Below are 17,554 nucleotides of genomic sequence, written 5' to 3' on the forward strand. Positions count from 1 at the left end.
AGGCCCAAGGTAATTTTTAGAAAGTCCTACTCTCCCTGGAGGCTGGTAACAAGAGGAATATCACAGGGCTGTACTTAAAACTGTCCTGTTTATAGTCTTTGTAAGTGACCTGGAGGAGGCAACCTTGTCATTCACATCCAGTTTCCAGATTACACCAGACTTAAACAGGGAGGCAGGAATCAGCTGAAACAGTCCAGATCAGGGATCCCATCCAGAAGCACCTAAACCTGATGGAATAATGGGCGAACAAGAAACCAAGGAAGTTCAGTGAGGACAAATGTGAAGTGCTGAATCTGGGTTGGAAGCAGCCCTGGCTGGATATTGACTGCCTGGATTGCAGCTTTGTGGACAAGGGGTCTTGGTGGGCACCAAGTTGAATATGAGCCAGCAAGGGACACCAGCAGTATTCTGGGATGCGTTAACACAGGAGTCAGTAATTGGGGGATAGTGTTTGTCTAGTTTTTGGACAACATTGGGAACACCTGTCCAGTTTTTAGCCCCTTCTCCAATTAAGTAAATGTAATTCTAAATAAAAGCCGCTAGTAGTTTTTATTTAAAATCACATTATAACTAGGTCTTTCTTTGGACACATTACCACCACTGACTATTTCTGCTTATTTTCTGCCTTACATTTAACAGTCAAGTATGCCTTCATTTTTAAGCAGTGTCTCCTATTTGTCAAAAATTTTTTGGAATTTCATTCTATTCTTTAACATATATATATGTTTAAAATTTACTCCAAGCTGTGTTCCAGCTAGTGTGCTTTTTCAAAACTTAATGATTGCACTAATGGGAGGAATAATAGTATGGGGCTCAAAAAACAATTCACTTTTCTTTTGTGAGAAGTTTATATATAGAAAAGACTGTAAAGGGAAGATGATCTTGGAAAGCTTGAAAATTGTTTCAGGCTGTGTGTTCATAAAGTCACATCTCTGTCAGCACTGATTAACACCCTCAGTTGTGTGAAAATGTCCTCATGGTTGGACCACTTTTTCTGATGTGATTCATAATTAAATAGTTGCATTTTCATCATTGCCAGCAGTGTGTGAATTTTTTTGTTTCTTTTTTCTCCCCTTCCCCCACAGCTGCTTGGAATGTGGACGCAAGGATTAATACCTCTGAACAGAATTCTACTTCTTTCTCGTCATTTGGATTAACTCCTGGAGTTTCTGGTATGTGTGCCTTTCGAAAGATTTTTCCACTCTCTTCTACTCCACCAGGTGGAATAGAGTTTGCCAAGTGTTACTAATATGCATTTTCTCATTTTTCTTTGAAAATATTACTGTAAAGATGTGAAAGACACTTGAAAAGCTATTTTGTTGTGCTGAAATTATGCAGTAAAGTAACTGTTTTAAATGAATAATCAAAAGCTAGATCAATCACAGAGTAATAGTAAGAAGGTTGGAACTAGAGGGGGTTGGAATGAGATGATCTTTAAGGTATGTTCTAACCCAAATCATTGTATGATTCTGTGATTTCTTATTTAGCCTTCCTGTTTGTGTGTTCAGTCTAAATGATGGGCATAAGGGATTGCTCAGTGTTACAATGTCTCAAGTTAGAGATCTGAAGATTTCTTTCTGGTAAAGCCCATTAACCCCAGTCTTCTGTGAGGTTTGTTATTTGATGATTCAGATTTTTCCCATCAAGGGGAAAAACTACTTGTAGATTTAGTACTTGAAAAACTGCTTTCAAAATATGTTCCATAGGCAGGATTTGAAGTCTTGAGGCTTTTCTTGGTATGACAAACGGAAATGCTGAGCTCTGGGGTTTTCTTTTTTGAAGAGTGAAATTGCTATAGAGTGCAAACCTGGCTTCATATATAAATCTTGTGTGCTAAATAACTAACATAAGTCCTGCAATGATTTGTTGTACAATAAAGGATCGTATGCCAGATTTTCTGCTCTTCCTTACTTACGTGATGAGCTTGGCATGGGATTTTTATTTTCAGAAGTAGCTGGTCAAGTGCTTATGCACTTTGGCTATATTTGCTTGTGTTGTAGTTTACAGGCTTTTAACATTTGAGCTCAAGCTCAGTGTCCAGAGTCTTAATGGTACAGAAAGTTTCAATTAAAAAAAAATCCCAAGCAGCCACCTGAATCCAAGTTCAATCTCTAAGCTAAAACTTTAAAAAGTTTATTAGGATGGTAGACTGAGATAAGGTTCAGCTGCAATACCACCATTTCAACTTTGAGAGAAGTATGGAAAAGTGAAGTATATTTGTTGTGTTCAATGCAACTTAGCCAACAACGTTGTAATGCAGTGTGACCACAAAAGAAATGAGAACATGCCCGTGTTTCTGTCATCCGAGGTATCTTTTGCAGAAGTGTATGTAACATAGAGACCCAAGTCCTATTTAAACTGAATTCAGAAGTGTTATACAGTAATATGTAATTTCTTTCATTCTTACAATTAAGTTTTTGTTTTACTTTTTTATGAAGTGGTTTCTGTTTGTTTTTTATTTTTCTAAAAACAATGATGTTAGATGTGTAACACTTTCTGTTATCATGACTGCTATTGGCCTTACTGTTGTTCCTTCTGCTGCTTTTATGTTCTTGAAAACTTTTACTTTAAATGAGAATTGGATTCTTAGTAATGTGTAATTTAATTGTTTGATCTGCAATGTAATTAGTGAAGTCTCTTTCTAGTAATCTTTTCTTTTAAGCTTTTCCCTGTAAGAATCCTTATAAGGCTTCTTAGGGTAACAATTGTATTACCCATAAAATTTCATTGTATTTTTCGGCTTGAGGAGACTGCTTTTACTGACCCTTCTTATATCTTTTTATCTTCTTTTCATTACTTTGTCTTCCTTTTTCAGCTTCTTTGTTTTCTGAATATACCTCATGCACAAGAGCCTACTAGTTCTTCTGTCCTTTGCAGTCCTCAGAATCTGGCATTTTTCTTTGAGCCTTTTGTCTTCCTTTCCTACTTTGGTTTGACTTCTTTCCCCAAGAAAACTTCAGGAAGCTTGCTAACTTACAAGTACAATTTTATTTCTTCCCTTTCAGGATCCAACAGTGAATCGGTTTCTCAGGCTGGTACTTCTGATTTTCAGTGGGATTTAAGTCATGCTCAACCCCCTGTTGATGACGAATGGTCTGGGTTAAGTATGTTCATCTCAAATGTTCATTAACAAAATGTTGTTAGTAACTGTTAATGTGTAGCTATTTATATTAGCTACTTGTATTGGACAGTGGTGGGTGCCAGGAAAAACCTGGAATGTTTGACTTCTGTAAAGCTAATGGACAGTTGGAAGGAATTAGGAAAAAATATTTTGATTAATTCTGATAGAAAATGGTTAATTTTTAGGGAAAATATTTGGATATCCAAACTCAGAAGTGAGAGAGCTCATGCATTTTAAGGTAGTTCTGGCTTTTGCTAGAAAAATCTTCGGAATAAATTAAAACAGTCTTGCTGCAAATTATGAGAAAAATCTACTGCAAGTCTGCAAGATATGTATTTAGTAGATAGAATTTGAGTCAGTTTAACATGTTTGTACCTTACTGAAAAGTTAACATGACATAAGGCTCTTGTATTTAATCTAAGTTGCTTTTTCATTTAGCAAACATCAGGAAGTTCTTATGTATATAGGAAGCATATACAGGGTAGAAATAACTGAAATTACTTGGTAGTTGTAGTGAAATTGGTGTTTACTCCCCAGTTTCTCATCCCTGTTTATGAAAAAGTTTAGTGCATCTCATTAGGGAATTGATCTGAAAAATTGTTCCAAAAGTTGACAAAAGCAGCCTTGCATGTTACCTTCTGTCTAGGAACAACTTCTTGCAGTTAAGTGAGTGCAAAATTGGAATAGATTGATGCAGTCCTTGACTCGACCACTGTTGGCATGACTGCTCTGATACTAGATAATTTTGAAACTTACCTTTTGTGTTTTATCTGGTTTAAGGATAAGGGAAGCACATTTCAGTTAACCATTTGAAAGTCATCTGTTTTACATTTTATCAAAAGCATAATTGATTCACATATCTGAGCATAGAGTGTTTATGGCTGAAGCTTCTGTTAAATAGAGAATTTTGTCATAGTTGTCAACAAATTGAAGGATATACTAACAGAAGTGGGCAAATACAAGATTAGGCCAGTGTGATACACAGATACACCTTACTGCTTTATTCGGATCAAGACAAGGAAAGGATCAAGACAAGGAAATTAACTATGTACAAATACTGCTAGTTTTCATTATTAATAAGAATGGATTTTTTTCATAAGCAACTGTTGACAGGACAGTAGATAAGCTGAAAAGTGTTGAGTCATAATTGCTTTTTTCAAATCAGCAAATTTTAGCAGCTGAAGTAGGTGTAATTAAGATAACATTTTTATTAGAAAAGTTTCTAAGTATTTTATTCTAACAAATCTTAGGATCTCTTAGTGTATTTTTGGCTTCATAATGTTTGCCAGTAAATTTAATTTGGTTTATTACTGCTTTTTAGTTTGACTTAATTTTCAGTTATTTGAATTGAATCCCACCATAGTTGGCAGACCAAGTTTGCCTCTTCTTCAATTTGGTATAGACTGGGGGTAGAAATATTTGTCATATTAATGTAAATATGAAATGGAAATGGGATCTTTTACAACTTACTCTGTTTTAAAATTGGCTTGCTGTAACTTTCTCCCAGTCGAAGACTTAGTTCTTTGCTTCAGATAGTTTTAATTTTTATGTAACTGACCCTTTAAACCTATCATTCCATCATAAATGACCAATAAATTAGAGAATGGACTTAAGAGTCTTAGGAAAAATAGGTTGCTAAAAATGTCAGTGTTGTAAGATTACTTTTGAATGAGTAAGATTTACAGTTGCAGATATATCACTCGTAATGGCATCTTACTAAGGTAAGATTGATCAGTGTTTAATTTTTTCACAAGCAAGGAAGAAGGTACTGAGAACAGTTTAAGATAGAGAACGACTTACTTTTGTCCCTCTTCATATAATTTAGAAAAATACCTTGAAGCAATTGCATCTAGCTAGATGCTGCTGTGATTAGGTTCTGTAAAATCACTGTCATACCTGTTACTTTAAAACGTCCTCCACTTACTGATGAAGTCCTTACATTTTTTCAGAAATACAGGAAATTACTATTATATCTTGATATGAAGAAGTGGGTTTATACATAAGGGTTTTTTCATTTTTAAACTGGAAAAGGGCACCTGTAGAGTAAGGCAATATTCCTGAAAAAACTTTTAATCTTTGTAGATGGACTTTCTTCAGCTGATCCAAGCTCTGATTGGAATGCACCAGCAGAAGAGTGGGGAAACTGGGTAGATGAAGAAAAAGTTGCTTCTATTTCTCAGCGTGAAGAAAGATCTGACACTCAGAAGGTAAAAGGTGGTATTTTCTTCTTAGCTCCAAGACTTTGTCCTTACCACTGCCATTTCTTAAAGTAACCTGAAGACTAATAAGTGCAATTTCTCATGGCTGTTGCACTGATAAGAGTAGCACAACTGTGTTTGCTGTGTACACAGAGAAGGAAAACACCAAATGTTACTGAGAGGAGAGAAGTTGCTTAGCTCCATGTTAAACCTTTCTGTCTTACCATAAATGGTAAGGATTACTTTATCAGTATAGACTGAGAGTATTTAGATGTATTTTTACAAATACTTCTTGACAATATTTAATTCTCAGTATAAAAACAGCATTCCCCTGCCACCAGTGCCTGGTGCTCTGTTGCATTTTCCATTCCCAACTCCTCTACTAGATGGCATGTGAAAAATGTGGTCTTTCTAAAATGAACTGAACAGAAAAGACTGTTCATTTACACTTGTACATGCAATTAAATTCCTCATAGCTATTAATTTATGTTCCATTGTCATTTTAAATGCTAAATACCTTCTCCCATCTGAAGATTTCAGATAAGGAAAGAGAAAAAGCAGAGCCAATTCTTCAGAGTTCTACAAGTGGCAAATCCAAGAAAAAGAAGAAGAAAAAGAAGAAGCAGGGTGAAGAAGCTAACTCTCCTGCACAGGTAAAATCTTAATGGTTTAAAAGGCAATTGTGAGGAATTCACAAAATTGCCTTATCTTTGGATATTAGTCTCTTGAACGAAAATTATTTTAGGGAAATTATTTCTTTATGGGGTTGGATTGTCTTAATATTTTTCCTCAGGAGTTAAAGTAATTCTTCTTTTACTAGTATTTCCTTAATTTGTTGTATTCACAAGTCGAACATGGGATAATTTGTAATTTTGCTGGATTTATGAAAAGCACGAAATACATGAAAAGTATTTATCCTGACTTATTTATTTTCTATCAAATTGGGATTCTGTACCGTAGGGATGCTTCCAGGAGGAACTGTCCTCTGCATGGGAACCCTTGTCATGTCTTTTGAAAGACAGCTGCCTTGGTGAATACAGCTTGTTAGGAGAACGAAAGAAATGGAAGCTTTCTCTTAAGCTGTCTTCAAGTACAGTTGTGTGAGAACGTAATGGTTTTCTGAAGTACTGTTTTAATTTGCTTTATGTGAAATGGTAAATCCCAATGCTCCCAACTCAGTAGGTAGAGCTACTCTGTGAGTCAGATTTCAGTGAGGGAAAGAATATTTTCAAACTGAGGATGGTTGGAGTTTTCTGTGTTACTTAAATAACTTTTGAAGAATTACATTGAAACAGATTCGTAAAAATAGCAAAAGCATATTGACTTCACATGGCAATTGAATCATGTTTGAATAGATGAAAACAAGTACTTTCCTAATGGGAGAATTCTTCTAATGACTTATGATCTGAATTCATCCTGCTTGTGCTTGTAGTGACAGCCATTCATAGTTTACATGCTTTACAAAATTATCAATGTTCAATGGAATGTGACTAGATAAATTAGAGAGAGAGGGAAAGCAAAAACTTCAGTCATACTTGCTTTGGACTTGCTTTTATGGTTATCTCACTTTCAGTTTATTAAAAGAGTTCTAAAACATTCAGTTCCTGTTAGATAAAATTTTATTTTCAAGTTGTCTGTATACAGGTGGAGCTTCCCTTGTTTCTTTTGAGGCAAATGCAATCTGGGAGCACTAGGGCTGCAGCTTTTTTGTAATTGAAATCTGTTCTGGTCTCAGCGATGACTCTAAGTGTAAGTGAAGATTAGTAGGTTATGGTTAACAGGTGTTTGTGAGTGTCCTACATGAATCTTAAGGTCAATGAGAGCATTCTGAATTTTTTTTTCCATTGCTTGTGAGCTGCCTTTTAAGTTATATATGTCAAGTGGAGTCCTACTTTCTATATTAACCTTTCTATATTAACATGATTGGATTTGTTTATTCTACTCATTGGTCTCCATTCCAATTTTGTTAGTTTCAGTCCATCAGTCTATGATGTCATCGGTTTACAGATAAGAATTTTTTTGTATTAAATTTTTATGTAAAATCGGGAATTTTGCTTGATAGGAGCATACTGAACTGCTAATACATCACAGAAGTAATTCTTGTTTTAACAGTTCAGTAATTTAACTTGCCAGTCCTACTTCAAACTCATTTAAAATTTGTATATTTATCCTCTGAAAATTGAAAATGTTCATTTAAACAGCTTCATGTTTCTCATTGATTATACTTAAATGTTCACAGTCATTTGTTGACTTCAGTGTTTGTCAAGGCAGTAGAAACTGAAGAGCTTGGAGTAAGCCAGTATGTGTTCCTTCCTGTCAAGAATCAACAGACTTAGGCTGTTTGTGCATTTTCATGAGGTTCCAGTTGAAATAAGTGAAGGAATAGTGTTTCCAATTTAAAATAAGACACCTCTTCACTACCACAGGATTCTTCTAGTGCCACAAACAGGTGTAACTACTCTAATTCCACATTGAAAATTAAAACTTTATGCTAGAGTGTGTTAAGGAGTAAAGGTTGAGACTGTTGGATACTTTGGATATATTTTCAGTTTCTGAACTGAGGTTTATTTTGCAGACTTTTATGGCAAACTAAACTGGGTTACAAAAATATTAAAGTGTAATAATGATAGAAAACTATACAGGTTAATATGCAGAGTTTGCATTTTGAAACTTGTAACAAAGCAGAAAACTGAAAGCAGTCAAGGAATTGTGATACTTTTGCAAAGTGTTCAGAGTAAATTCAGTTTAATATCACTTTCTTAAAATTTAACAGGAGTGTGAAGTGTAGCTCATGCTGAGATTGGGTTTTTTGTTAGCAAATTGCATGAAGAGTACTGCTTTCTGAGCTTTATTGGGTTCTGTGGGTATTTTTTTATTATGTTGTTCTATAAATTTTGAGTGTTGGCATAGGATAGTATGAGCCCACTCCTTTAATTATTCTTTTTGATAGATTTTCTTAGTTATAGAAGCTGATTATAGCAACAAAACTCACTCACAGGGGAGAAGAGTCAGAGCTTCAGTGCAAACACAGGCTCTTCTTTTTTCCCCCTCCCACTCCCCTTTTTGTAGGATGCTGAAGAACTGGATAGAGAAGCTGGAGAGGAATTTCAGGCGGATACCTCAAAAGTTCAACCACAGCAGGAAAGAGCTTTTTTGAAGACCATAAGTACTAGTGAACCAGCTAAGGTAGGGATGCAAAATTTGATTTATGTTACAATTTGATTAGAAGTGCTCAAGTCCTTTGAAAAATTATTTTGTGTAGATAAGGTTACAGTAAGAATACTGTTTCCAGCTGTATGTTTATGAGTGTAAAGGTAATTGAGCCATGGAATTTTAGGTAGATGTCAGTTACAAGTTTAAAAAAGTATGTCTACTCTGAAAAGCAGTATCTTCCAAATCAGTAGTCACTTCCTTTACTGGCAAGTTACTTTCTTGTTGGAATATTCAAGCAATGGACTAAAACTTTGAAATGTAGAAACCAAAGAACTAATAGGTCTGAGCACAGGACTGGTAGCATGTTCTGGTGTTATGTTGCAACAGAAGGAAGTTTTACTAACTTAATACATTCTAAGTTAAATGCAGTCTAAAATTGATTTTTGATAGCAATACTAAGCTTAGTGACGAAATAAGAAAAGGTGTTATTAGAACCAATTTCCAAACTGACTGTCTGGTTCAGCTCACAGTTGAAACATATTCTAGGGAATACAAACTCTCTTTGAATCTTTATCCAAATAACCACTTTCTTAGATACTGCTACCCTATGAAGCATCACATTCTAGGAGGGTATAAAATACTTAATATTTATAGTGGCATTGATTTTTTTGGCTTCCATAAAGAGTGACCCTTACTGGTGACACAGCAGTTTGGTAGCAGAGAGTATACGCCAGAATACTGAGTTCAAATTTTTAATTGCTAAACATTAGTTTCCTAAGAACAATGAGGTCTTAAGAGTCAAATGAAAAAAATAGAATGAAATCTTTTACAAGAGGCTTCAGGTCACCAAATAAAAAGTACAGAAATGTGTTGAATATATCTTGAAAAGCACATTCAGACATACTTAAAGCTTACTCTAAATATCCTGCATCAAAGCAGAGCTTTACTACAACTATTTACTACAACTGATTAGTTTAGCTCAACCTTTAGTCAAGGTTAGCAACAACTGCCTGTTCTATCTAGTGTATTATTGGGGGTTTTGGTGGTTTTTTTGAAGCTGTGTTTGAAAAGGCATGTGCCTGTGTATGCAAGTGGCTTTATTCCTGGTAGTGTGAGTTTGTTTTTTTTTTTTTTAACAAGGGGGTTTTTTTAAAGCAAATGCATTGTTTTATTTTAGGCACTTTAGTTGAAAATGTGTAGACTGAAAATTTGGATTTTCACATCAGGGGCGAGGTGGCTTGATTTCTAGAAAAAGGCATACTGGTGCTTCCTGGAAGACTATAGCTTTTTCTGTTCAGAAATCTAAATTGATTTGAAAAATACCTGCAGTTAGATTTTTTGTTTGTTTGTTTGTTTTTTGTTGGGTTTTTTTTGTTTCTCTCACAAGCGTTTGGGACTGCTAAAATACAAGTCCAGTTTCAGTACACTTTGCTCGATGCTTTACTGGTAATAATTATACTGAACTTCCTAGGTGGTTTGATAGCATCTCATGTAGACCTACACTGCACTATTGTTGAGGGGCTTGAGAGCTTCTGTTACTCTTGAATCTTAAATTCAGTCTGTTCATATGTGTGTCTGTGTATAGCTGTGTAAGTGGTAACTGTGAAACAAGTAATATTCTGTATTAAACTTTTTTTGAGGGCAAAGCACAAAACTATTACTAACATTCTCTGGAACTGGAGTTGATAAAGGACAGCTTGGGAATTGTTGTATCTGACAGTGCAGATGGTCTGTCAGTCTTTATCAAGCTTCCTTGAGATCAGATTTGGCTTCATTGTAATTTCACACATGCAAAGACACCTTCCATTATTGTTTGACTTGGCTGTTGCAAAAAGGTCTAGAGACAGTCTGTGACTGATGTGTGAAATGGATTACTTGAGTTCCCAAGGCAGGTAATCTAGTCTTAAGCAAATGCTCCAAAGTCTGAGAATGAAATATAGGGAAAAATAAACTGAGTACAAGTAAGTTATTCAGTATATCCTGAGAAACATTAGAAGTAGCAGAACATTGAACCTTGTGTTCGCCATCACACTATCTGGTGATGATATTTCTCCCGTGGCTATACATTGGGCTGCATTGAAACCTTCTGGATTTTATCAGCAGGCCCAAGTTTTAAATGCTGCATGTACCTCTATCATTACATTCACAGTAATACTGCATTCTGTAACATTCAAGCTGCAACATGTTTCTTAGCCAACCCATGAGAGCAGAGCTATAATTGAGTTGCTCTACCTGCTGGTGAAGTTTGATTGTCCTAACAAAACGGATACCAATAATTACCTTAATTTATTTCCTTGCACGGGAAACTTTGTGTTCTCTTATTTTGGAAACTACATTTCAGTTTGTTACGTTCACTATATTTATGTATTTGATATTTATCACTGTATTTATGTAGCTGATGACTGCTAACCATTAGATAACATTAGAATTGGCTGAGTTTGGAATTCCTGTAGGACAGGGCTTCATTTTATCAGCATGGTTGATGTATAAAAACATTTGCAATTACTAATTTTTCAGTAGACAGAGAAATACTGCAATTATAGATAACAAAAAAACTTGTTTCAGTCAATGTGTAAGGGCACAGCAAACTATTCATGAAAGGTTAGAGAACTGCTGTCCTTGAAATTCATGTCTTGTTTTTTTTCAGTCAAAGCTGTTTAATTTCTTGCTTAGTGTGATACAATTAAAAGAAATTTGTATCCTTTTGTTCTTTTGGATATTCTGACTGCATTTTTGAGATGCTTACATTATAGTGATGGAAACAGTACAAACTGGTGACTATAATGTAGGATCTGTACCTCTGCATCCAGGGATATAGAGTTCAGTGTTTGTTTTTCATAGTTCAAGGTCTTTGCTGTTGTGACACAACTGCAGCTCTGATTTCTTAATAACATCTCGAAGTTTGGGGTTTATTGCTTGGCTGAGACACTGTGTTCTAATGCATTCTTTTTTGAAGTCTTGTCATTTGGTGACTTGCTGTGGGGTCTTATGTTTTTTATGTTCTGATTTTCCTATTGGAATGCCAAAATGGGGTTTTTCTGTTTAACTTTAATTACAACAAATGCTACACACTAGGCTACAGTTACATTTTGTCTCTGTAGTGGGAGCCTTCAAAATTTTCTAGATAATTGAAAAATACAATTACCTCTTACTTGGCAGTTATTTCTGCAGTCATTTCCACTGAAATACTTGCTGACCACTCTTACAAATACTTGTTATTCTACTATAAGCACAGAGAGTTTTTTGAGCACTTTATAGGAATGACTGGAGATGCTTTTTGTTTGATTTGTTTGAATTTTGAGTTATCTATTTGGGCCTGTGTAACTTGTCTGTTTGCGTTGCAACCAAATGCATACATGTCACTGTTTTACATTTCTGTTGAATATTGTAGAATATTTTTAGGATCTTGGTGATTTATGGATTGGTCTCCCTTTCTTTGCATGTGCTGTATTCTAGGAATTAATTTGTGTCATTTATCTTTGCTTGTATGCAATTAAAAATTTTGGCACTAGATGGCAGTCACAGTATTACAGCCTCCATTTAAAATTTTTAAGGATTTTAATATTGTCTTAATTTTTCAATGCCATCTTCTCAGCAGCTGCTAAGTATACTGCCAAAATAACACCATATAAGAGTTTTTACTTTTGTATAACTTTAAAAACTTCTGGAAACTTTTTTTTGTTTGTTTCTCAAATAGTCTGAGGAGGCTCCTTCGCTTGCTGTTTCTACTGAGCCATCTGTAATTGTATCAGAGAGCAATTCTGACAAGATTGCTTCCCAAGTGCCACAGATGCTGCAAGAGACAGATGTTTCTAGTCCCAGTATTAAGCAAAACAGTGTGCCTCCTCCACAGAGTAAGTATCTTCCAGTACAGTTTTTGTCTGAATTCAGGTTCTACATTTTCCCCATGAGTGTAGTCAGAATGCTTTGCCCTGGGGGTTGAGTTTAAAGTGCCATGTCAGATACTTGTGTATCTCATGTATATATCTTGCCATATTTTTCACTTCCATTAAAGGACCTTGATGTATTTTCATGGTGAGGAAAAATTGGCTTCGTATGCTTGGATGACTGAAAATGTCTGTTGGGCTTGTCCAGTCCTTAACAGACATTTGGATGTATTCCTCACCATCGGGACTGGAGCTCCATGCTGTGACAAAGGAGTTCTGCCAACACTGTTTCAAAGGGCTGCTTGCAAGTCTTCAGTGGAGAACAGATGGTTACTGACATTACAGTTGAAAGAATATTTAGCTACCAGAAAATTGGGAAAAAATACAAATAATTCAATTTTCAGCCTACTGAGGACTTTTGATTTCTCAGTTTAGCTCATTAGCATCTTTTTCCATATACTTCCATGTAATCATAGAGGCAAACTGTTGTTTATTTGGGAGTAAAAAGGTATTAGATGATGGACTCTTCTTTTGTAGTCTCACAGCACATACCTCAGGCTTAATTGCTGCAGGTAAATTGTTTTTTGAAAATGTGCTGTGCCCAAAAATGTCAAACCTAACCTCTGTTGTACTTAAAAAAATGCCTGTACTCACAAGCACTCGAGTACTTGCCAAAAGTACTCACACAGTAAAACAAAATTTAGAAGGGAAGTCAGGATTTGAAAGGCATTGCTTAAAAAAAACTGTTTTGATTGAGATTTTTAATAAAATTAATAAATACTGACAATCTGTAATAAGTTCCTGGCTAAGTGTTGAAGTACTGAATGAGTTTGTAATGACTGCAGAAGAAACATGATGACTTTATAAAGTCTCAGCTGCATTAATTGGCTTCTTGGTTTCAAATACATCAAACAATGGAATCTTTCAAGTCAATGTGGCAACTTTGGACACATTGTTCCAGTTCTAAAATATGCAATCTTTTGTGATTGATTCATACCTCGGTAATTGAAAGAACATCTCTTATGTTCAATGCATACAGTACTTTACATGTTTTATCACTTTTGGCAGCCAGCATGTTTTAAAGCAGTCTGTTTTACTAAGCACGTAGTGCTTCTCTATTGGATTATGGGTTCCAATTCCATGTAACCACATCTTTACATAGTTCATTACTTTTAAAAATATTCTGGTATAATCTAGTAAAAGTGAGCATTTAATGTCAATTGCATACATGTACATTATTTCTAGTAGGCCAGAAAATAACGGTGACTCTACTGTAAATAATACATGTGCAAAACGAGTGACCTTTGCTGTGTATCACTCTGTGTATTTGTGGGATAAAAAAGGAGGTTGAAATTGGCAAATGTTGGCTTAGATGCATTTTAAATTAAATTATTTGGGAAAAGCAGGTAAATAGAACTTCTAGTTGATTGTTCTGAATTACTTTGTAATAATACAGTGTGTATTATCCAAGATCTTAAATCAATTCTGTGTAAATGTTCTCAGTCCTAACACTGTAGTTATGTTTTGTTTTTTAGCAAAGTCTGAAGAAAGCTGGGAATCCCCCAAACAAGTTAAAAAGAAGAAAAAAGCAAGAAGGGAAACGTAAACTTCCTGAGATGGACATGTGTTGCTGAATATTGTCATGAAGATTATGCTGTTTATGCAATAATTTGTGAACATGTACAGAATTTTATATAAATTTCAAACAATTTTTAAAAACAGAACTGCTGTGAACACAAGCATCTTTAAAAAGGAATCAAATGAAAGTAACTTTATGATATAACAAACAGAACATGCTACATTTGAAAGACATTCTGAAGAGTCTGTTTTTCCAACTTTTGGAGAGAGATCTTAATTTAAAAAAAACTGGTTTTACAACACAGTGCCCTGTTTACAACAGATTATACTCTCATCTACAGCTGCGGATAAAAGATTAATTTCAAGGAAGGGTTTTCTGTAAAAATAATTGTCTGTACAATAGTGGGTGTTTCTTGCCTCTCTTATGAGTGATGCAGTAGAAGCACAGAATGTCAACCATTTGAATTTGTTTCATGCCTAAATCAAAGTGCTTTGATTAAATACATAATCTGCCATATCTTTCAGTAAGTTGGTTAGCAAATCTGCTAGCTATTGCAGGAATCACAAGTGCAGATCATTAACCATTTGTACAGTCAGACCTTCATGGTTTATTATATGAAGTTAACACAATAAAACTGCTTTGGGTTAAAAGTTTGAGAATGTGATTTGAAACTTGAGTATGGTTCATGAAGTTATTTTTATAATGTCTCTTACCTTACTTGAATTATTGAAGATAACAGTATATTTTTAAGAACGCAGTAATGTGCATAAAATTGGTTTTCTTCTTCATTCGCTACAGTTCTTGGTTGATTCAGAATCCCATCTAAAACAGTACTCTTTCAACTTCTAAACTCATGGAATGAACTGAAATCAAACGTTTCCTTCCCCTAACACTTGTTAACTACCACACCCAATTCTGTTATCTGTATTACTAAAACCTGAACAAAGCAAAGTGAATTTTTCACTCACATTGTTTGGATTTCAAAGATCTGTTGGAGAACTGAAGTAGCTTCAGACAGCTTTAATTGACGTTGTCAAAAACAGTTATCAGGAACACATTTTTTTACTGCCTTAACCTGTAGTATGTAGAATGTGTCTAGACTTCTGGACAGGAGTTAGTGTTTTTATATTAAAAAAATCTAAAAATGATGCAAGTAAAGCAGTTGTAAAATAAAGACCATTTCCCGCTTGAAACTGTTAATTAAAAAGGCATTGAAGATGTGTTGTCATTTTCAGGCACTGAAATGACGTGGCATTGAACTGGAGATGTGTTTGTGTCTGTTAGGTACGTGCTCAGCCATGTACACTGTAAATAGTCTTTGCAAAAATTGGTTTGAGAAGGATGGTAATTTAACATCACCTGGTAAGTTCAGGTAAAGAGCCAGGATTCTTTTCAAATTATTGACTTCTGGTTTTGTGGCACAAACAGAATTGTGAACAGCTGTTACATGTGGTACTGATCAACAATCTCTTACTGTAGTCAACTGCAGTTTGACAGTATTGCAAGGCAAGAGCAGATAATGCAGCAAGCTGGGTTTAATTGTACTGAAAATGCACCTGCTAATGGAGAGCTTTCCTAATTAATGGATACTAACTTGCACAGGTATTAACTCCTGTATATCAGGAATGTGACACTCTAAATTGATGTGTTAAAATAAATTGAGCATATTGATGGTATTGATTTATTTACTGGGAGGGAGTAATGTTTAAGGGTGGTATTTGTCGAGATTCATGTAAAATAAATTTAGAACTGAAGTACAGCTTTTCAAGGAGTATCTCAATGTGAACATGAAAAATAGGATATTATGAAATCATGCAGAGTCCTTTGCATGTAAATAATATTATAATTTTACTTGTCTTCATAGTAAAGGTTAAAAAGAATACCCTTTTGAATTGAGGTTTTTAATGTATGTCTGAAATGTCTGTTTCCAATCTGTGTGTTATGCTACAAGCCTCTTATATAGAAAATACAAAGATTTTATGTAATGAAAGACTTTCACTACATAAATTCTTTTTTTTTCCTCTTGAATATAAAATTGGTGATATTTCTGGGTTAGTTGAATAGCTTGTCATTCTGGAAAAAGAAACAAACCTAGTTAAAAAATAGGAACCCTGCTAACTAACTGCTACTGCTAAGCAGGGTCGTATAAATACATAGCCTTCCTTTCAAAACGTTAGCTATTTAGCAGCACCTCTTACTGTTTTCTTAATGTGCAGTTTTGATGTCTTAGAAAACAAAACTTGCTTTATTTGACATTCATTAAAGAGGCAGTAACTCTATATCATATTGTCTATAAATAGAAACTTGGTTATCTATGTACTGTCATGTTTCTATGATTCAAGCGGTGGTTAGTCTTAATGATACACTGAATCCAGACTTTGGTACTTGGATAGAGCAAAAAACACCATTTAAAGAAACTTAATCTTTTTTTTTTTCTTTTTTCTTTGGGTTCCTTTTTCTGTTGTTGAATGCATGGAATGGTTTCATAAATCCAATATGTTGTTTTTTTCTAAATACTCTGGAATTATTTGTATGTGTAATTTAAACTTGTGATGATGTGTAATTGGATAGTCATGGCATATTTTTATTTCTTTTGTGGGGAGGGAAAGGTGTATGGAATTCATATGTGCTTGTTACAAAGGTAACTGTGCATTGGTTTGGAGGGGGTGAAAACTGTATTTCTGATGCCCTTTTAGAAGTCTAAAGAAAAAGTGCAAGTGAAGAGCACTACTTTAATATTTACTAAGAAAGAATGTACATATTAAAAGCATTTCAAAATTTATAGAAATATTGCTAGTACTGTTGTGTTGTAACTGAATTGTATCTCATTTGAAACTGGCCTATTAATACATCCTAGCCATGGGATTTTCCTGTGAATAAGGCTTTTGGAAAGTGTAGACATCCAAGTATATGGTTTACGCAACTTTCATCTATTAATTATCATAATTAATAATTATTGTGCCTTTAACTCAGGTAGGTTGCCAGTCAAGATTACAGCTGTTAAAAAAATTAAAGTCTCTCACAGACACTTGTACCTGTGAGTCTCCTCCTGGTGACCATTGAGTAAAAATGAGCAGTTCTTTTTTTTCAGGCTAGTATTAAAAGATTGTTCTGCTGTAACTGGAAGGAAAAAAATCCTGAAAAATTTAATTACTTCTTAAAATATTCTGCTAAAATATTTTACTGTTAAAATTCTGAGTGAATTGCTTCATTTAAGAATAAAGCATCAGCCAAATGAATTGTGGGGGGCAGGGGGGAAGGACCAGTAAGGGGTGCATGACCAATACTTCTTAACTTGAAAGTAATGTGGCAGCACAATGGATTTTGCTCACTGCAGGACTAACAGAACAGCTGTTAGTTTGGACGGACGTTAGGAGCAAGGTGGGATAACTTCTGATTTTTTTTATGGGTGGAGGGTGGGAATTACTGTTGCCTGTATTCTGTATCATGTCATTAGCGATTCGTGGGTTGTTCCTGTTGAAATTTGGTTGAATTACTAAAATTGTCTGTTTTCCATAGTGGGTCCCTTCAGTTAAAGAAACTATTGAACTTACGCTCTTAAATTTCTGGCAATTTGTACCAAGTTGAAGGTTTCTGGTTCACTGAAAATTGGTTT

At 34.8% G+C, this 17,554-nt stretch overlaps 1 protein-coding gene across 2 annotated transcripts in view; it reads left to right on the plus strand.

Moving 5' to 3' along the window:
- The window catches only part of MTDH (metadherin), a 34,258-nt gene extending 17,532 nt beyond the window's left edge, over positions 1-16,726 (plus strand). Inside the window, exons 7-13 of one of the 2 annotated variants that reach the window (XM_085053265.1) lie at positions 1,086-1,172; positions 3,006-3,104; positions 5,204-5,328; positions 5,853-5,972; positions 8,389-8,505; positions 12,170-12,326; positions 13,895-16,726. In XM_085053265.1, coding sequence (XP_084909391.1) covers positions 1,086-1,172; positions 3,006-3,104; positions 5,204-5,328; positions 5,853-5,972; positions 8,389-8,505; positions 12,170-12,326; positions 13,895-13,965 — 776 coding nt within the window. In that variant the 3' untranslated portion in view covers positions 13,966-16,726. The remainder of the gene's footprint in view (positions 1-1,085; positions 1,173-3,005; positions 3,105-5,203; positions 5,329-5,852; positions 5,973-8,388; positions 8,506-12,169; positions 12,327-13,894) is intronic. The other variant, XM_085053266.1, reaches the window with a different exon arrangement.
- Positions 16,727-17,554: the final 828 nt, after the last annotated feature.

Source organism: Lichenostomus cassidix, chromosome 2, assembly GCF_008360975.1.
Source record: "Lichenostomus cassidix isolate B80296 chromosome 2, HeHo_3.0, whole genome shotgun sequence".
Lineage (NCBI taxonomy): Eukaryota > Metazoa > Chordata > Aves > Passeriformes > Meliphagidae > Lichenostomus > Lichenostomus cassidix.